We start from the raw sequence: 22046 nt of genomic DNA on the forward strand, positions 1-22046 counted from the left end.
GTTGGCAGAACTGATTCAGAATAATAAAATAGTCCATATGTTCAAATGTGATAGGACTATAATTTCATAATCTTGAAGGCACAAAGGACTTTATAAATTATACTAGTATAACTTCTCTAGAAGTTGATTTTTCTTTCTGTAATACTATTTAATTTTGGTCAGATTATAAAATCCTAAATTCTCACTTTTTCTGCCAGTTACACAGACCTCCCCCCCTTTTAATGGTCTCTTTATTGGGAGGGAAAAGAAAGTAACATTTACAAATTGAAATGGACATAAATTCTGATTTCTTAAACAGCACTGTTGATAGTTGTGCTGAAGTCCACAGCCACAGCCAACTCTGCCAGCTCCAAGTCATGATTCAGAAGGTTTTCAAAACGGAGTCCACATGCTCCCTTGTAGAAGATTTCTTATTAAAAATATGTGTGAATGTGACAGCCTTTTACCCACTTTAGTACAATGCAGGCATTGCTAAACCAACATATCCGTTGCCCATATTTTATTCTTAATTCTATCGATAGTCTCAAATCCTGAGTCCAGATGTGTTACAGAATTTTTCTTTGTCAGAAAGGTGTAACTGTGCATGTATGCTTTTCTAATACCCACTGCTTTTGTGCTGTAAAACATTTGAATGGTTTCCCTCTGTAAGATAATTAAAGATTGTGAGTAACCTAACAGGTCAGGTCAGGTTTTCCTGACGGATGAAAATTATGCTGTGCTTAAAGAACAAAAAGTAAAAAAACCTTGCAAATCAGGATTGTAGACTTTCACTAAATGGTATAAAGAGTTCATATGTAGCAAATATAATTATTGTTTGATTTATAACATTGTAACAAATTAACTGATATTTGTAACATTTTATGATGCTAGTATACCAGAATTCATTAAATTAGTGCCCTCGTGCTAAGTGGAAAAATAAAACTTCAGATTTTCTACTTGTTAGAAGTAGCACTAAGTAAACATCCTTTTGTACAGATCACTTTGTTATGCTAAGTTCCTTAGAATGTACCAGAGGTCATGAAGTGTCTTATGTAGCCTGCTACCCTGAACTTTCTAAAGATTTTGTGTAAATTTGCATGGTCACTAGAATGGGTATGCCTCTGCACTCTCACAATAGCTGGATGTAAGCATTTACTTCCAAAAGCGGGGAAAGCCCAAGCCAGCATGGTGGCACATGCCTGTTATCCCAGCACTTGGCAGGCTGAGGCAGAAGGATCACTTCGAGTTCTAGGACAGCATGAACTACAGAGCGAGACCCTGTCTCTGCTGCTTCAGATATTAACGTGTTCGTATTAGGTTTATGGTTCCTTCATTTATCTGACCATCAGTTAAACAATACCAATACATTTTTGAATAGTTGAACTTTTTTTTGTTGTTGCTGGTTTGGGTGTGGGGCTGATTTTCTCTTTTAAGTAGAGCTTTCTTACTCTGGGATCTCTAAATGCTATTAAACATTGTGGTATGAGCCTGTCCAGGTTTGCCCTTCCGTTCATTATAGAAAAATCTTCAGAATACTTTTGTATGATTTTGGTTTAGTTTATCTTCAGGTAGATCCACTGTTGAATAAACTCACTATTTCACCTGTAGGACTAGGAAGATCCAGAAGAGCCCTTGCGGCTGTGGTTAGCAGTCATCTTTAAAATGTTTAACCACTGCCGTAGTCATTCATCTGAGATGATTATGGACATAACACAAAAAGTACATAGAACTGTAAACATAAAACTGTTCATCATGACATTATTTTGAAAATATTAACACTAGTAGAAATGACTGAAATATACAACATTAGATGAATGGTTTTGACTTTCTAGCACATTATTATAACTGCTAAAATTTATATTTACATAAGTGGGAAAATTAGGATACAGAGTTGTCTATATAACTTCAACTGTTAAATACAAACTGATTAGAAGGAAATATCTTCAGATGTTAACTGATCATCTCTAAATGATAGAATTAATAGTTTTGGAGTTTTACAAACTAGCCTATAACTAAATAGTGATTTTGTTGTTTAGAGATGAAGCCCAGATTCCCCTTGATCCATACAGTTATCTGTCAAAAAATGAAAATAACATTTTATTTTTATTAAGATGAGTGATAAAATACAAAGTATTCATTCAAGTTTGACCAAATAATTTGTTAATACCAAATGGATTCTTGGGCCAGGGATTTAGCTCAGTGTTGCCACACTTGCCTGGCAAGGGTAAGGTCCAGAGTTCGAGCTCCAATTCCAGAAAAGAAAAACAAGTGTACAAAATGGATTCTTGAACATTTTTGTTTTCCCTTCTCTGAAGTCATCTTCAGCGTTGTACGTACTGTATCAGTGTTCTCAGCTCCAGAAATGTAGTATCAGTTACCACCACTTGTAATCCTTTGGAAATGACGCTCTCCATCCTGCATGATTCCCTTCATGATATACGGTACACAGTTCTGAACGTGTGGTCCACAGACTCCTGAAGATCATTAAAACCCTCTGTATGGGCCTTTGATTTAGAAATGCTTTAGAGAGACACTGGGCATTATTTCAGTTTTTCACTTTGTTGACACTTGCACTGATGGTACAGAACACCCAGGGACGAAACTTCCCAGTAGGCCAGACTGCCAGCACCTTGGCACACAGGTTGTCATACTGGTTTAAAACTGTACTGGTTGTGTTCTTTGCTGCTGTGTATCAATTAAGACCCAGAAAGCCCCCTCAACTGCCATCCAGTTTCTCTCATGGCTGCCCTTGCTTGAACAGCAAAATTGTTAATTAAGGTCTCCCTCCCTAACCCCCCAGTACCCATCTGTCCAATATTTGTGCTCAAATGGGAGGTCCAGTGAGGCCATTCTGGAAGGGGGATGATGGTCTCCAGCAGTGATGGCAAACCTTTTGGAGACAAGTGCCCATACTGCAGCCCAAAACTGACTTATTTATTGCAGAGTGCTAATACTGTGATTAAACCTGAACACTGAGGTTTTAGTTTAGGAAAACAGCTCACACATTAACATCATTTGTCTTAAAAAGATGCCAGTGCCATAAGTTGTCTACCAGTGTGGTCTCCAGCAGTAGCACAAGGACTGGCTACATTGTTCATAGAATATCGTTTTCTACGTGAAAGGATGACTGACAGACAAGCATTTGATAAGGCATTTTTTTTTAATATAAAATGGAAGAGATTAGCCTCTCATTTCAAGGAAAATAAAGAATGTTTGTTAACCAGTGGCAAAGTAACTGAAAGTTTCGTTACCAGTGATTTCAAGTGAAATTTTAATTTAGGAGAATTTGTATCTGCTTGCCACTGTGAGCTTGGAAGCTTTCCCAAGACCTGTGATAAGATTGAGCTGATATTAACAAACATGATTTTTAAAGTATTATATAATGAAACATCCCAACATTAAGATCTGTATCACTAGTGACATACTGTGTTCCACACAACTAGTGTTTGATGTTACGGAATTGCAGGTGGGCAAAAGATCCATTCAGAATACAGAATAGACCAGTGAATTGAAACAGTATTAAAAGTTGCTTGAGAGCTGGGGATTTAGCTCAGTGGTGCCCCACAAGGGCAAGGTTCATTGTTTGATCTCTGGTATCAAAGTAAAAAATAAAAATTTGCTTGGGGTTCAGTTCTACAGGGAATTTTTTTTTTCTTTTTTTTTTTTAAGACAGGGTCTCACTATTAGTTCAGGCTGGCCTTGAACTCATGGCAATCCTCCTGCCTCAGTCTCCCGGATGCTGGAATTACAGGCATGCACCACCATACCTGGCAGGAACTAACTTTAAGAAGTATGACTTACATAATTTTGATTCAGTAACAAAGAATATAATTACCCTTTTCCATTGACATGTGTAAGGCCAAAGTTTCATTTATTTCAAGCAAAATATCCAATTGTAGCAGTTCATGTATTAAGCCATACCAAAATATGAAAACATGTAATGGGCTTATTACTTACTGCCACTTAATGTTTGCTAACATTTCTTAGTTTCACTTAATTTCACTCCCGTCTAGGGAGATCTCTTCCCCTAGAAGCTCCGTCTTCTGGGATATGGAAGCAGACAGGCAGTGCAGCAGCAGCAGGGCCTAGGGGGAAAGTGGAAACGCAGCGAGCGAGCACTGGGAGGACTTGGACCCAGAGCCCTTTTCTCCCTAACAGGCTGCCCTCTTCTTTTGTCCTCTGGTTGTGGGGCTTTATTGTCATACAGTTTATCTGTTTGAAATTGCTTGTAGTTCTGGTAGAAATCTGGGAGACCTGCAGCGGAAGCACCCAGTCTCTGCTGGAGCCCTGTGTCCGTGTGGGCACAGGCTTAATCCTGAGAGATGTACATGCTCTCCTCGTGTCTGGTTCGTTCTTATTCTTGTTCCTGAAGAGATCTACCATTGCTATAGAAAGAAAATGTAGGCCAAAAGGATCTCACGTATTACTTTCAGATTTATGTTTGTCTCGATTACATGTTCCCTTTGGATATGGAGTCCTATCCAGAAGCATGCTTGTAATCTCATCCAAATAGATGATTGCTTGTGGTATCACTTATGCAAAGCATTTTTGCAGTTACCTGTCCCTTGCAAAGTTAGCACTTCAGCAGAGTAGCTTTTTTACACATTTTTAGAAGAGTGCGATGTTCAGTCTGAATCGGTGACTAAACAAAGTATGTTTGATGTAAGTGTACAACCACACAGTGTGATATAAACTGTTACAAGATCTTCCGTTTCTAAGCCCTATAACTGTTTTCTTCTTGTTTTTAGGGTGAATCTGTAAAATATTTCCTGGATAACTTGGATAAACTTGGAGAACCAGTAAGTTTTAAAACTGAATATTTATACTTAACTGATATTGAAAGCAGTAGTCAGAGTATAATTGGGGACAGCTTGTTGGAAAATTTAGAAATATGTATTAGGCAGTTTGGTTCTTCATTTTTCCTAGTGGCAGCAGTCTAAAAACTCATCCTGCTTTTAGACTGATTAGCAACTAAGAATACTGAATTATTTATATTTTTTTCAAAATAAAAAATGTATTTTTCAGTTATGACACCTCTTTTTTTTCTCCCCTACTGTTTAGCAGCCAGTTCCTTGAAGAATTGTCCTATCTACTATTTCATGGAAGTAAAACCATTAAGATTTATGTTTGGAGATGGAATTATACATTATTATCTTTTGATATCCGTAGGGACCTTTGTAAGCAGAAAAGGAAAGAACACAGTGGATTGATTGATTTTTTCAAACCTTTTGGCAATTGCCATTTTTCAGTTCAGGGCTCTTCTGTGTTGAGTTTCAGTGTGGGAGGCTTGATTGGGGAAGCAAGAGGCATTTGTCTTCTCTGACTGTGACTCTCACAGCCAGTGACTCTTGTCTGGCTCTGTTGTCTCGGGGCTTACGCAGGTATAAAGGGCCACTGTGTGTCCTCTGTTAGATGCAGAAGAGTTCATTAGAATTAAAGTTTCTAAGGCCAGGGATTTAGCTCAGCGGTTCCTCTGCCTGCCTCGCAAGTGCAAGGACCTGAGTTCGATCTCGGGTACAAAAAAAAAAAAATTGAGGTTTCTACTGCTTGAAAGACGTTTTAATGCATTGCCCTGGAGTCATTATCGTTAAATTCAGTGTAGCTTCCTTTGGCTCTTCTCAAATTCCTGTTATAATGTTAGTATTGTCTGTGGATTCTTTGAGATTGTAAATCAAAAATATAACTTGAGAAAAGCACAAAATGAGCCTGTTTCAAGTAAGAAAGTAACATACAGATGTATTTAGGACATGTGAAACAGTATTCCCTCCCCCCACCCCATCAGGTTAATTTTATATCATCCCTGAATTTTTCTAAGTTGTATTTGCCTTTAAGCCAGTATGTTGCTCTTTTGCTTATTTCCTAGGTACAAGTGTACTCCAGAAGTTGAGCTCTCCATAATTCATTGTGTTTTTTTTGCTCATCAGTCCACATTAGTGAATCTTTGTACTGTATTAAAGGCTACTTTATTATCTTTTCCATCTGATCGTATTGTAGTCAACCTTAAAAAAAGTTAAGAATAGGCTGACTGAAGCTAAGCCTCAATAGATGAACTAGTAAGTTTTTTAGAGTGATTTCTTGCTGTCTAAGCAGTACCAACTTCACTTGCTCTTCTCAAGTAATCTTTTCTGATAGGCCTTCCATGAGGACACTATTCAAGTATGTCTCTTCCTCTTAAGCTCATTGTCAGCCCTCACGTTTATGCAGGTATTACAGTGCGTATTATTTTATGTTTCTTTTTTATCCACCTCTTTCCATAAGGGCCCGGAGGTGAATCTCTGGTGCCTAGTGACAGTGCCTGACAGGAAGTAGGCACTCAGCGAATAGCTTCTGAATAAGTACTCTAGGCCAGTTTGTAATGGCTGTTTTCAGTCTTACGTTGAGACACATCTGGAATAAAAAGAAAAGTTATGTGGTCAGCATGTAGTTGAAAAACGGAGAAGAAACCTGAATGTGTTACATTTTTGTCACCATTTCGTGCATGTTGAACAAGTTACAGAATCATATTTTCAGCTCTGTCTTTTACTAAAAGTCCTAGAGTCTTTGAAGCCTGCTGTATGCAAAGCTCTAACCAGTGATGGTCATAAGGAAAACAGGTGTGCGTGTAAACAGAAAAAAATATGGAAAATTTAACACTTTAGAGTCATGCTGTGAATAGCTATGGATTTCTAGTAACTAAAAACTGCCTGCTTTTCTTATTCCTAATCCAGTGCCCCATTTTGACTACTTAGTAAAAGCATAAAATAAGGGCAGTATTGTTTTTTTGGTTGGTTGGTTGTTTTTTTTGTTTTGTTTTTTGTTTATTGGTACCAGGGATCGAACTTGGGTCTTTGGGCTTGCAAGGCAGGCAGCGGAACCACTGAGCTAAATCCCTGGCCCTGGGGCAGCACTGTGAATGACAACATTGCTTTATATCCTGCCTTGATTTTTAAAATACTTGGACCTTGATGATGAGCATTGAAATTTCTCCTGTTCACGTACTACCAGAAAGCTGTGTGAACACAGTGGAAAAGTACTGGGTTGAAGAGGGAGACCCAGCCACATTGCATAAGGATGTTCAGCAGGAGCTCACTTGATATTTGCATGGACCCTCCCTCCCAGGCAGATAGACCAGATGTGACCGCCTCCCTTTCACAGGCAGGGGTGTTGACACTCAGACTGAGTGCAAGTTCTGAGTTCTTGGGTCAATATATGAGAAAAGTAGAACATAACTACTTGCACTTTCCCCTGGAAGCAAACCTACCAGGTGGCCCCAGAGTTCATGTGGCTAATTGGTTATACATGGTACCTCAGTTCATGAACTCAGCTCTGTGCAATTCTGGTCACAAACCAAACTGGACGACCAAATCAAATTTCCCCATAAGGTCCACATTGAACCTAACTATTAAATTTGATTTGATTCGATTCTCACCCAACTTGGTCTGTGACCCGAATCATGGAAAGCGTAGTTTGCGAACAGAAGCACCACTGTAGTTGAGGAAATGTTTTCCACACCTTGAGTGTAGCAGCAGCGATAGCGTGGACCTGCTTTTACGTTAGGAAGGGGTGGTGCACAGTACAGGAGCGTTTAGAACGGGTTAGAGAGGAATGGACAGAAGCAGGCACGGAAAACGACCCTAATGAATTGCATTGGATTCAGACCCTACTTTTCATAGCAGAGCAGGGTGGGGATGCTAAGTATGGAAGCAGTGAGTTCACTGTGGCTGGACCCGTGAGGAGGTAATAGTGGGAAGTAGGACTGAGGGTGGGGTGGGAGAGGACAGCTGGTGCCCCAGTCTCCAAATGTGCGTAGCATTGCATGGATGAAAAACATAGTAGATGCTGGCATTTGCAGTTAATTTTGAGCCACTCTTTCTTTGTGTCCCCCCTTTCTTTTTCAATACTGGGGATTGAATTTAGGGGCTTGTACATGGTAGGCAAGCATTCTACCACTGAGCAACATCCCTAGCCCTTTTTATTTTTTATTTTGAAACAAAGCCTAGGTACATTCCCTAGACTAGCCTCAAATTTCTTATCCTCTTGCCTCAGCCTCTTGAGTAGCTTGGGCCTCCTCAGTAGCCGGGATTACAGGCGTACTTTAACATTTTTTAAATGAAAATGACAACAACAGTACTTGATGCTTTAATGTATCAGAAAATATTATGTTCGAGATCATTTTGTTTGCAAACCAACTAATAACCCATTAGAAATTGTATTAATTACTCCTCAACTACTAAGTATAAAACTTTCTTCTTTTCCAGGAGTACATTCCATCACAACAAGATATTCTGCTTGCCAGAAGACCTACCAAAGGCATCCATGAGTATGACTTTGAAATTAAAAATGTTCCTTTCAAAATGGTTGATGTAGGTGGTCAAAGATCAGAAAGGAAACGTTGGTTTGAATGCTTCGACAGCGTGACGTCAATACTTTTTCTTGTTTCCTCAAGTGAATTTGACCAGGTGCTTATGGAGGATCGACTGACCAATCGCCTTACAGAATCTCTGAACATTTTTGAAACAATTGTCAATAACCGGGTTTTCAGCAATGTCTCTATAATTCTCTTCTTAAACAAGACAGACTTGCTTGAGGAGAAAGTGCAAATTGTGAGCATCAAAGACTATTTCCTAGAATTTGAAGGAGATCCACACTGCTTAAGAGACGTCCAAAAATTCCTGGTGGAATGTTTCCGGAACAAACGCCGGGACCAGCAGCAGAAGCCCTTGTACCACCACTTCACCACCGCCATCAACACAGAGAACATCCGCCTTGTTTTCCGTGATGTGAAGGATACTATTCTTCATGACAACCTCAAGCAGCTTATGCTACAGTGATGTATAAAAGACTTGCTATTGTAATACCTTTTTGTGTTTTGATTGTTTTCTGTTTGTTATGTTTTATTTTTTTAAAATAGCAGTTTACAACAGGAATTAGAAAAATCTTGATTCTAGGTAATCTTAGTCCTTCTGCGTCTTTGGTTTGTGGCTGAAAGCTGCTGAGTAACATATCACCAGTATCTACTGGAACCAGGCTCTGACCCGTTTCACCATGGCTTCCATTCAAGTCTGCATGGGACCTGGCCAACCACAGACTAGGTGTATGTCAGGCTTTCCATTCCTCCACTTTTCAAACAGTTCTCCTGTAGTGCCACGTATAGACAGCACCCTAAATACCTGTAGGAATGAGATTAGGAATAGTCAGCTCTAAAACAAGTAAGAGATCTTCTGTCTACTTTACACAGACCAGTGACGCTTACTGCCTAGCTTTAGGGTAATTATTTTGAAAGGGCTGTTGGAAAAGTTTGATCTAAGGAATGGCAGTCTGTCAATTTACACAGGTGTAACATTCATGTGTTTGTGATTGTTTACAGACACAACAGCGGGTTTTTTTGTTAATTTCTGTGGTTTCGAAGATAATGTTCTTAGTGTTTTAAAGTTTACATAAGGATTTCTGGTCTGATGTGAAAGAGTTGACAAATGGTACCAGGGAGCAAAAGACAAGCAAATACTGTATGTAATATTTTGATCAAAAATAATGAGTGAAATATAATTTTCCTTTCTCATGTTTGATTATCATGTAATTTAATGTGCCATGAGAGAAATATTTTGGCCACTGCAGTCACTCTAAAGTGCAGGCAACTTAATAACAGAAAAAACCATACCTTTTCCAGAATGCTGTGTGTTGCTTTTAAGTCTGTCTCAGCTTATTTCACTCCTTACTGGAGGAAATCAGTTTTGCATTGTTGCCTCTTTCTTTTGCTCCCTGTCTAGTCCCCACTAACTCCAAACTCTGGCATTTAAGGGGTTCGTTTTGTTTATTGAAGCTTGCCATGGGCAGTATTTTCATGTCCAACTACGCAGGAAGGTATTGAGATTCCTGTTCATTCTTGGTATGTTGCTAAAAGATACAGTATGTATGTGTTTGTGTAATTATTGTTTATGAGAAGCCAACTTTGTTGAGGTACATTTTAAATGTCTTAAGAGTGCTTCTAAGAATAAGTGATCTTTCCAGTTCACGCCTAAAGATGATTACATTTGACCTCCCCTCACTGCTTACCAAATTTAAACCATTCCCATGAAGTAGCTTTGTGAGTACAAAATGATTTTGTTACAGGGAACTCAGCAGAGTGGCTAGTTCACAGTACGGAAAGTGTTGCATGGTGGGTAACACATAGTGTTAAAATTGGATTAGAGATACAGATGTACAAGGCTGGTGAGAGTTTGCAAAGTCTGACAGCTTTTCTGCTGTTCCTGAAAATTGTGATTACAACTGTGATTTCTGTTAGTTCACTGTGTAGCTGACTGTGTCCTTGGGTGTTGCATTGGTCCTTGAAAGATTGGTCAGCATTTGGATCGCCCAGCATTTCTGAGACAGTGGCTCCTGTTCTGTCTTTCTGTCAGGTGTAAGAGCTGGGCCTTTCAGTGTGCGAACCAGGGATTTGTTTGTCCTCGACATCCTTAACATATATTTTGAAGTTTCACTGTCATTACATCCAATTTCCAGTGTGTTCATGTCTTGGTATACATGAGTTTCAGACATGTTGCTTAGCATCACAATGTTGATAATGAAACTCATGCATGTTGGAATAGTCCTACATCTAGTGCTTTTTGCCTAAAAGAATACACTGCTTAAGTTCACAGGGTTAGCATAATCCAGTGCCAGTGAATACTATCTGTATCTGAATATGTGCATGGTAGCATTTGGTCTGTTTGGTGGTCTGTGTAAATTTAGCACATAGTTTTATTGAATGGCCAAGACATTTAAATCCAGTGAAGGCTGAAGTCGGTTCCCTATAGAAAGTGGACACTTAGGCGGTGTAAATTATATTTAAGGTCTGTGATAACAATAAATATTGCCCAACAAAGCAGAAATCACCAACCCTCCCCATTTTGACTACTATCAAGAAATTTTAAACCACCAACTAAGTATGTTAGCACTTTGAATATTTGCAGTTTTCTCCTGATGCGTATAATGTCTCAGAATCACCATTCTTTTAAAATAAAACCAAGAATATATTTTGAGGCAGTAAGTTACTTGTATTTAAGTCACACAGGTTTGTTTAGACATTCAGTAGAATTGTAAGGTTCAAAGACTTTAGTATACTATATTTTTTAACCATTTGAAAGAAGTCTTAACTGTATCATGAAAACCAGAACCTTTTTTTAATTGAAATACCACTGTATGAAAGGGAGATGAAATTTCAGGATCAGAATTTAAAAGGTGCTCATAATTTTCACCTACTTCCCGTGAATCTCTAAAAAGTAGCTCAGCTGTAAAACTCAGTTTTCCAAATCTTTGGTTATGATTTGGAACGAAGTGTGCCTAATTCTTGGATATTACTTTCTGTTCTTAATTCTGAATGCCTTCTTCTCATTGATCTGAAGAAATACACGTCTTTGTTGATGTTGAAGAAATTTATAATATACAGAGTTGCCTTATAAGTCAAAGATCAACAACCTAGACCTTAATTTTTATAGTTTTTTCAGATGTTTTCTAAAGACAAGCAAGTCAAAGCATGCCACTACCACTTTAATTTTTAATAGCCTGAATTGTTGCTTTCTGCCAAATACTGTATTAAATTGAAATCTTCATTTCAATATTATAATGTGGGAAGGACACTTGACAGCTGGAGTACAGCTACAGCTGAGGAATAAATACAGTGAGGAAATAGAAAGATCACTTTGGTTTTCTTTTGCATTCTGTTGACTAATACTTGAGAAAAAGTCCTGTGGTTAATCTTACAAATACAGGCCGTTCACAGAAATCCTTGTTCAGTTGGTGATACCAGAAATGATTAGAAGTATTGATTTAAATTAAATAGAAATCTTGTGCCCTATAATTAAACCTTAACTTTCAATGTATACCTAAATACTTGTATCTTCTGCTTTTGATGAAATGTATTTTTCAGCCTTAGTACACATGTCTGGTTATGCCTTATATAAAGAATAAAGTTACCAAATTATGCTGTTATGTTCTGAAGCTCAAATCACTATTTGAGAAACCCTCAAATTGGTGCTTTCATTATTTAACGATGCATTTAGAAAAAACCACAAACAAGCCATTTGAAACAAGAGGCTCTCCATTGCCATTTGTAGCAATGTTATTTCTATATATGTAATGAGGAAGCTAAATAGCAGTGTTAACTCTTAATTTCTTGTTTGAATCCATGGAATCATGCCTGTAAGACCAAGCCAAACATTTGTAACAAACTCCTCCCTAATAAATCTAGAGAAGTCACTCTGTTACACTTTCATTTCTTTTAGTTTTATGTGAGGAATCAAGAACAAGTTTTGCACATGCCTTTTCATTTGGAAATCTTGACAGTACTGGTTACTTTGGTCTTTTTCCCATCATTTCAGCATGTAATATAATATAACAGATGATACCTTTGTATTGTGCTGCTTGACTAAAAATACTGGTTTTTTTTTTTCTTCCCTCCTGACTTCCCTTCTTTCCTACTTTCTGTCCTTTAATACTAGGATACTAGTTGGCTTTTCAGTCTAGAATTTAGTAAACGTGAAGAGGGGAGAGATTGCAAGTGGGTGTGTATGTGTCTCTGTGTTCAGATAAAGCAGATGATGCAGGATACACCCCTTATTTTATGGTACGAGTTTAGGGCTTAATGAATTCATACTAAACCTGAACATTTTAAATCAATTGTCCTTTGGCTTTTTCAATACCATCAAGTAGATACTAGCCTTGGACTGGTTGCTGGTTATTAACATCATTTGAAGTACAGTATTTGTACCACTTAAATTATTATGTCTATTGTGATTGTATAGTTAGTACTTAATATGTTCAGTTATAACCATATGGTTTCAACTACCGGAACTTATACAGAACATTAATTTTTTAAAGCATTAATGATAATGGCAATAATTTCTGAGTTGATAATTCTGACCTGTACAAACCTGCTGTTGATGCATTTATACAGGTGAATTGGAGTCTGGGACCCATACATAATAGCTTAAATTTTCATTCAGTGAATGTCATTGATAGTAAGAAACTGCTTGGTATGTGATGTTAGTTTGTATTTTAAAAGCTCGTTTATAATATTCTTACCATGCCAAGTGATGATTTGTCCTCGGTCTATGACTGATGATGACACAAGGAATAATAAGAAAAGGGAAGGGATTAATCTTTGTTAAGTTTATGTAACAGTGCAGCAAACTATGCCATTTACCCTTTCTTTGCCTCTTACTTGAAAGCAGACTGGCAAAATGTTTTAAGTGGTTTTTCTCTATTCTTCTATAGTAAGCTCATTTCTCCCAAGAAGCCTTATCCAAAAGTATATTTTGTTACATCCTCTTACTGTACCTAATAAAACGTGATCGGTATTAGCTCTGTACAAAAGTATTTGTGGCTTAGGGTTTTTTTTATCTATACCTTTTTATAACCTTCCAAGAACGAAGCACATTATATGATACTGTTGTAATTTTTTTTTTTTTTTTTTTTTTTTTTTTTTTTTTGGTCAGTGCTTTAGTTCAGGATTTACAGTAAGTTATTTCTAAAGGAGGTCTAAAAGTGGAAAGGATGGTTTGATTTTATAAAATGAGTTGCTATTCATTAAGGCTTTTTGCTTTTGTAAACATTTTGCCAAAAATATTTTGCCTCTTGCTATTAATACTTGCTTTGTAAAAGTTACTGACATTTAATAAAAACTTATAAATGATTTGATACTATGATGTTATTTAAACAGTTTTATAAGTGTAAAGGAGATGATAAGTTTAAAGCCTGAAAATGAAATTTCGTGTGATTTAAGGCACAGAAATCTACTTTGGCAGATCTCCAGCACTGCTTTAGGATTCGTCTGTAAACTTTCTTTTTACTAAAGCTGGAGATGCAGACTTCTAAGGGAGTTCTGAGGCAGCTGATATGTTCTGACATGGGAAGAGGCAAAGGGAAACGCTGATTTCTTTTGTTCCTCTTAACGTTTGCTGAAAGTGCATTCAGATACCTGTGGACTCCTGGGTTCTGTAGCTGTGTAGTACTGCTGCTCCTGTAATTTCAGTAACATTTAAAAAACTAACCAACATCTTAGCACTTTTTCTTCCAGTAAACTTTATTTTAGAATATAATTTACAGAAAACATCAGAGAACAGTTAGTATTCTCCTGTAGTCCGCATCCCTGTAGCAGTTTCCTCGGCCTTTTGCCTTATAGTTTGGTGCATTTGTCATCAGTGAGCCAGTACTGGTAATGTTATTAGCCGAAACCTCATAATTTATTCAGCTTTACTTACTTTTCCCTGATGTCTTTGCTATCCCAGCCCTCAGCCAGGGTCCTACATTACATCCCTTCTCTCCTTCAGCTCTACGTGGCTGTTACAGACTTCGTCACAGGCTTCCCTTGTTTTTGATCACCTTGGCAGCTTTCAGAATACGATCGATCAGAAGTTAGTGTTAATTCACTCGGATTTATTTTCTGATTTTTTTTTTTCATGATTTGATAGGCTTTGGGGTGTTGAAAAAATGATTGTCATTGGATCATCGCATGGACATTCTTTTATGACTTCGGCTAAAGAAGCTGTCAAATAATTTTTGGCATGTTTTTACCTTTATTTAACTGGCACTTTTGAACGTTTGCTTTACTTTTCTTCCTCCTAGCAGAACCTGGGCTTGCCCCCACCTGCCACAGCTGGAACTGCAGTGGTGGGAATAAATACCCAGGGCAGTGTCTGGCTCTTTGGCCGTGTGTCTGCAGACGCCCGCAATTCTCTTTTAAAAACCTCACTTTCAGCATAAAGTTTTAACTGTGGATCCTGAAAAAAATTGCGATATAAAATTTAGGTCTGATAATCCAAATATCTAAAAAATACGTGATTTTTGGAACAGGCCCTTTTATAGCTTTCTGTGAGAGTTAAGATCTTTTAAAATTGAAGCTACGTTTACTTGAGCATTTTAATCCCTCCAAAAACCAAGAAGTCATGGGCCGGGGATTTATCTCTGTGGTTCTGACGGCTGTCTTGCAAGGGGTAAGGTCCTGAGTTCAATCCCTGGCACCAAAAAAATATATTTTTTTCTTTAAAAAAAAAAACTTTTACTAATATTGGAACAAGGGAGTGGAGTACTTGCTATTGTACAAAGAAACAGCTAAAACTTGAGTTACTGTCTGGCACAGTGTTTGCTAGTCACGGTCAAGTGATCCCCTGAAGCACCATGTTAGCATGGGATGTGGGCTCAGAAGGACCCGTAAGACTGCCTGGAACGTAGGTGCTGGAAGAGAAAGGCTTCAGTCTTCTGAAAATGCAGAAGCTCAAGGTTTACAGGTTTAACCAGAGATTTGTTCTGGTGGCTTGGGAAATCTGGCGGATCTTCAAAAAACTGATGACCTAGGGCAGTGTTATAAAAAATACATGCTGCAGTTTTCCCTGGAAAATAAGTGGGGCACCTGAAAAGCAGTGTTAGAGTAGGAAGTAGTTATGAAAATTCTGACAGCTGTTGTGCAGGAGTCCCTTTGAAATATACCAGAAAAACCAAAGTTTTGTGTTTTGTTTTGTACTGGGGATCGAACTTCGGTCCTTGTGCTTGCAAGGCAGGTGGTGGAACCACTGAGTTAAATCCCCTGCCCCCAGAAAAACCAAAGTTTTGAATATATACCGTCTAGTCACAGTGGCTTACCACAAGAACACTGAGGAGAGGTATGCTCAGAAGTAACATTTATATGTGTAGGGGTATGTGGTGATTTCTTCTCCTGTGAAGCTACACAGCAGGAAACAACCAAGTCTTAAATAGTTGGTAGCTTTGGGGAGTTTGGTTTATTTTGTTACTCTGTGTGTGTGTGTGTGTGTGTGTGTGTGGTGGTGGTTTTGTTTTTCAGTTAACTACACTGCCGCTTTCAACAGGCTTGATTTTCTGCCCCTGTCAAGTGTTGAAGAGAGAGAACAAACACATTAGACAAAACCAAAGTCCAAGCGCCGCTGACCTTGAGAAAAAGCTTGGCTGCCCTAGTTTCCTATTAATTCTACATGCAGGGCCCGGGATTTAGCTCAGTGGTTCTGCTGTCTGCCTTGCACACACGAACGAGGTCTTGAGTTTGATCCCCAGTACCAAAAAAACAAAACAACAACAAAAATCTGCTCACGTCTACATGCAAAACCCCAGTTACGTGGAATTTAGCTTGCTGGTTTATTCTAACATCAGAGTGAGAAAAATCCTAAAAAGAAAGTCATAGCACTATGGCTCAGCTTTTGAGGAAATGACAAGCTAATTTTCTCAGACAGTCTTAGCATTCCTAGCATTTTATACTTAGACGGAAGATGCTAAAAACCTGGAAAGGGAACACATTCAGGAGAAGGTAGTGCATGTTGAATGTTACAGAAATGATGAGCATCAGTCCAGTTTCGGTACAGTGCAGAGCCATTAGTCTTCTAGGCTATGAGTAACAGAATAACATCCAAACTGCTCACCCGGGATTCAAAATACCCAGGACCTACCAACAACTGTCCTTTCCCAGGCCACAATACAACAGTGGTTACCAGAGGCTGGGGGAGAGCAGACTTTGGGGTCAAGTTGAATAGAAGTTCTGATGACCTATATGAAATGTTCATATAATATATTTCAGACAACCTAGAAGAAAAGATTTTGAATATTTTCACCACAAAGGGCAAATGTTTGCAGATGGATACAGTAACCTTGATTCGAACATTATACAATGTAGACGTGTACCAAGACATCACAGTGGGGTCCATAAAATATGTACAATTCCTGTGTGATTTTAAAAATGATGGCGGGGGGTGGGGAACCAAAGTAAATGGCTCATTTTCTCTCCAGTTCTCTTTGGTTTCTCAAGTTCTCTTTGCCATAGGGCAACTCCTACTTATCCTTCAAAGACCAACTTGAAGTCAACTCTTCATGGACTGAAACATTTAAACTGTGAACCAAGAGGCACCTTTTCTCTTTTTAAATTAATTGCCTCTGGTACTTGTTGCAGTAACAGAATACTAGCATGCTCTCTTTCACATTCATTTCCCCCATAGATTACTAAAACCTTTTAAGATGCGTCACTCCTGACCCTCTTCTACCACAGCCACTATATATTTAGCATTTGGTTCTGAACTCTTCTAACGCTCTTACTAAATCTAAAATTTCATAGACCTTCTGGATAGTCACAAGAGTTGAAACACATTCTATGGTGCCTTAGAACAAAACAAAATTTAAAAACTGATCCCATGTTCTGTGACTAACTGGTTACGTGAATAGTTCTCAATTTGGGAAAGATATTTTGAAATCATTTTTTCCCTCTTTTATTTGACAATAAGCAGTTCTAATCCACATTCACTGTAGATTTTTGAACATGATAACAGGGATGTAGGTTCCACCACCTGCCTCACAAGTGCAAGGACCCGAGTTCAATCCCCGGTACCAAAACAAAACAACATTTTCTGGAGAAAGGTACACAAATACCATATGAGACATTTCTTATTCCTTTGGCCCAGGTGTCTTTGTTGAGCTTGTTATCAGTGTACACGATCCAAGTCTCCACCTCCTTCCTGGCAGGTTTCCATCTCCTTAAGGCCTGCACTTCTTGAGCCCCACCCCAGCGGAAGGCTTGTGAATGCTGATGGAATATTCTTGGTCGCCACTTCTCAGGTGGCAGAACGGCCCTTCTTACTACTTTTTGTCCAAGTTAGAAGGGAAGAGCACGTGAGATTGTGGGAGCAATAGTTTAAAATCCTATAGTAAATAATATTACCCATTTAGTAATGAACGATAAAATGATTTCAGTGCTGCATGGTAAGACTGACTTTGTTTTATTTCTGTGTTCCTAGGTTTGGGGTGGTTTTTTGTTTTTGTTTCATTGCTTCTCACTTTGGATTTTTAGAAAGTGTTATAAGAGATTTCAAACACACAGAACTAGTGATCATAGTATAAAAATCTTCAACAGTAGCTCCTGGCCATCTTGTCCCAACCATACCTGCACCGTTCCCTCCTTCCACCTGAGATTTTGTAAAGCAAGCCCCACACATTGTATCATATAAATAGTACAGAAAACTTCAGCATCTCTAAAAGAGTCTCTTAGTTGGGCAGTTGTTTTAGACAACATTTCTCTGATGCATACAGTTTTTAAAAAAATAACCACTGGATGGAGAGCCCGTGGTCTCCAAAAGTTTATAAATTTGGAACCGATCTGAATTCTTCATCCCAAGAATCTGACTCATTTGTCCAACTGTATTTCAGTTTTTGCTGGGCACCAGATCTTCCCAAAACTTAGTGACTTAAAACAACAGCTACTCTACTTGTCTCTAAATCCGTGAGTGGGAGTTGTTCTTTGGTCTGGGCGGCTGAACTAACCTCTGCTGCTATTCCATGCATAGCATGCTGTTCCATGCAAAATGTGAGAGGCTTGGGCCATGTGTTGCCTTTAGGGTTGCAAACACAGAGATGAAGCCCTAATGCAGAAGTCACAGCCTGCACATGTTTGTTAAAGACCAGTTGGCCAAGCTGGGCATGGTGGCGCACGCCTGTAATCCCAGCACTTGGGAGGCTGAGTCAGGAGGATCTCTGTGAGTTCAAGACCAGCCTGGGCTACATAGTGAGTTCCAGGTCAGTCTCAACTACATAGTGAGACCCTGTGTCAAAAAAAAATAAAAATAAAAAAAGAGTAAGGCTCAGTGGTGGAGGGGGGGAACAAATATGTCCAAGTTGGCCAATAACCTGCTTTAGTTAATTGGTCTTTTTTTTTTTTTTTTTTTTTTTTTTTACTAGAGCCCTCCTGCTGAGCTACATCCCAACCCTTTTTAATTTTGAGACAGAGTATCACTAATTTGTTAGGTTAACCAAACAGGGCTTGAATTTGCAATTCTCATGGCCCAGCCTCCCAAAGTGCCAGGATGATAGGCATGAACCATCATGCCTGGTTTGGCCAACTGTTCTTTTTGTTTGTTTGTTTGTTTTTTGTTTTTTCGGCCTGAGCCTTACTCTTGCTAGGCAATTGTTCTACCACTGAGCTAAGTCTCCCACTCTTTTTTTTATTTTGAAACAAGATCTCCTTAAATTGTCCCTCAAACTTGCTTCCTCCTGCCTCAGCCCTTCTGTATATCAGAGAGAGAAGAGGGATTATAGGAGGTGCCGCCATACCCAGTCCAGCACAGATTCTGTTTCTGTGTGTGTGTCTGTGTGTGTGTTCCTGAAGTTTAAACCCATGGCCTCACAGCTCTCTCTCTTGGCTTTTGCTGTCTTCTGGCGCCATGAACTGTTGCCCCTCTGCCACCCTGCCTTGGGGCCAGCTGGTTATGGACTGAAACCTCTGTGAACAGTCTAAAAGATGAACAAACCCATAACACCATCAACATATGTGCGCTGCCGCAACGTTGGGCTAATTAGGCAGCTGTCAGATTTTATTGATCCTTAAGAAGAGTGAAAGAAACTAGCTGTCAATATTAAAAGCCATCCGGGGATAATAGGTACAACTAGTTTCACATGAGATGCTGTTCCAAAACCTGTTAATATTTTACCATCTAAAGAAGCTGTAACAGGTCAGCAGAAACACATGCCTTTCTACGAACAGGGGAGCACACCTCTAACACCCGTTCAGAATCTTGACCAAAACCATATCCCATCTGACTCCTCAAGTCCAGAAAATAAAGGCTTAGAAGTTAGTGATACATGTCTGCATTGTTTTTCATTGTATGAATTGAAGAATGTCACACATGACTTTGATGAGTGACCTACTTCTCGTGGTGGCAATAAAATGGGAGAGGGAGGATTTGGAGTTCTGTGTAAAGGCTGTGTGAGCAGCACAGCTGTGGCTGTGAAGAAGCTTGCAGCAGGGGTTGACCTTGGCACTGAGGAACTAAAACAACAGTTTGATCAGGAAATAAAAGTAATGGCAAGGGCTAGGGATTTAGCTCAGTGGTTCCGCCGCCTGCCTCCCAAGTGTAAGGATCTGAGTTCGATCTGCGGTACCAAAACAATAAAAGTAAAGTTTTTTTAAAAAGTAGTGGCAAAGGGTCAACATGAAAACCTAGTAGAATTGCTTGGTTTTTCAAGTGATGGCGGTGATCTCTGCTCAGTGTACGTCTACGTGCCCAGTGGTTCATTGCTGGACAGTCTTGCTTGATGGCACTCTACCACTTTCTTGGCACATGAGATGCAAGATTGCCTCAGGCTGCAGCTAAAGGTATCAGTTTTTTTTCCCACAAAAGCCATCATATTCATAGAGATATTCAACATGCAAATATCTTATTGGATGAAGACTTCACTGCCAAAATATCTGACTCTGGGCTTGCATAGGCTTTTGAGAAGTTTGCCCAGACACTCATGACCAGCAGGACTGTGGACACCTCAGCTTACATGGCACCTGAAGCTCTGTGATGAGAAACAACACCCAAGCCCATGTGGTTTTATTGGAAATAACTGGACTTCCAGTTGTGGATGAAAAACGTGAATGTCAGTTACTACTGGATATTAAAGAAGAAATAAAAGAGAAAAGACCACTGAAGATTATATTGTTTGTTTGTTTGTGTTGGATTTTTGAGACAGGGTCTCACTCTGTAGTTGAGACTGACTTGGAACCCACTATGTAGCCCAGGCTGGTCTCGAACTCATAGCGATCCTCCAGCCTCAGCCTCCCGAGTGCTGGGATTACAGGCACCCCACCCGGCTTCATTGAAGATTATATTGATGTGAAGATAAATGATGTTGATTCCATTTCAGTTGAAACTGAGCCCTCTGTTGCTGGTTAATGTCTGCATAAAAAGAAAAACAGGAGACCAGACATTAAGAAGGCTCAACAGCAGCTGCAGGAGATAGCAGCTTCCTGAAATTTTAGACTCTTAACTTTTCATATACAGCCATCTACACCATTTTAATTTACCTTTTTTTCTAAGCTTTCTTTCACAAGGCAGCCTGCGACAATGCACAAGATGAAAGTAGAACCATCATAGCAACACTTAGCTCTACTCACTCAGTGTCAATATGGGATTCACAGTAATGCCTGAGAGATTTCCTTCAAACATCACCAGACAAATTAGAAAACTATAACATTAGCGGAAAGAGCTCTGGACTGGAAGTTGAAAGACCCTGGTCTGTCCCTACTACTAACCTGCTGGAAAGTTTGGGCAAACTCTTAGCTCCCTCGTGCCTTGGTTTTTCCATCTATAGCATCGGGGTGACACCCACCGTGCTTCCCTGACAGTCATGAAAATAAATGATGCAAAATATACGACATTTTGTAACTATGAAAGGGATACAACATTTAAGGTTTATAGGTGCAATTATAAAATCGCATTCACGCCATTTTCAACATTCAGCACAAAGCAAATATCCCCTGATGATAAGCCAGTGATGACATGACCATTGTTAGACTGTGCTATACAGCAACGTTAAAAGGCCTTTGCAGGTGCACATGAGGGCCCTCGTCAGCTGACTTGGAGTCTCACAAGGCAAACTGGAATGGACCTGGGGGAATCGGGTATACCCTGAAAGAAAGTCAAGAGTCTCCAGTGGGCCTGCAAGTAGTCAGTGCCCTGGAAGGAGAGGGCCACGCCAGCCAGGACTACAGAAGTCTCCAGCAGATGAGAGCTACCCTCCAGCTCCCAGCCAACAGGAAACAAAAGTGGCCTCCAGTGTACAACCCAAGGACTGAAGCCTGCCAGCAGGCTGACAGAGTACTGCAACTTTCTGGTGATACCACAGCCTCCTGACAGCTCCATTTCCACTGTGCGAGATGCTCAGCATGGTCCTGTTTGAGCTCTGCCCAGACCTCTGCCATACTGAGCTGTGAAATAATAAAGGAGTTGCACTAAGCAATGAAAACAACAAAAAGCAAAACCCAGGGCCTCACGAAGCAAGCACTCTACCACGGAGCAGCAACTCTGATTCTTTTTCTTTTTCTTTTTGAGACAGGGTTTTGCTGTGTAGTCCAGGCTGGTCTTGAACTCCCAATGGGGCAAATTTTTTTTTTTTTTATTTTACCACAGATGATTCTCTCATCCAGTGTTCTGCCACAGGCAACTAACTACAAAGCCAGCGCTGGCCAACTGTCTGCCTGAGAATCCAGTACTATTCCACAAGCCCGGGCTTCTGAAACAGGATCCTTAAAAGGTAACTTCTCCGGCGCAAGTGCTGGAGAAGTGATGTTTTGAGTCAAG

The 22046-nt window shown here is 39.4% G+C and overlaps 1 protein-coding gene and 1 pseudogene across 1 annotated transcript in view; both read left to right on the forward strand.

Annotated features, from left to right (window-relative positions):
- Positions 1-13375, forward strand: part of Gna13 (G protein subunit alpha 13) — a 39538-nt gene extending 26163 nt beyond the window's left edge. Inside the window, exons 3-4 of the mRNA XM_010616822.2 lie at positions 4728-4778; positions 8217-13375. Coding sequence (XP_010615124.1) covers positions 4728-4778; positions 8217-8789 — 624 coding nt within the window. The 3' untranslated portion in view covers positions 8790-13375. The remainder of the gene's footprint in view (positions 1-4727; positions 4779-8216) is intronic.
- A 6220-nt stretch (positions 13376-19595) lies between these two features.
- Positions 19596-20717, forward strand: LOC104857106 (annotated as a pseudogene).
- Positions 20718-22046: the final 1329 nt, after the last annotated feature.

The sequence above is a fragment of the Fukomys damarensis genome, unplaced genomic scaffold (genome assembly GCF_012274545.1).
Source record: "Fukomys damarensis isolate Sample0158 unplaced genomic scaffold, DMR_v1.0_HiC HiC_scaffold_23, whole genome shotgun sequence".
Lineage (NCBI taxonomy): Eukaryota > Metazoa > Chordata > Mammalia > Rodentia > Bathyergidae > Fukomys > Fukomys damarensis.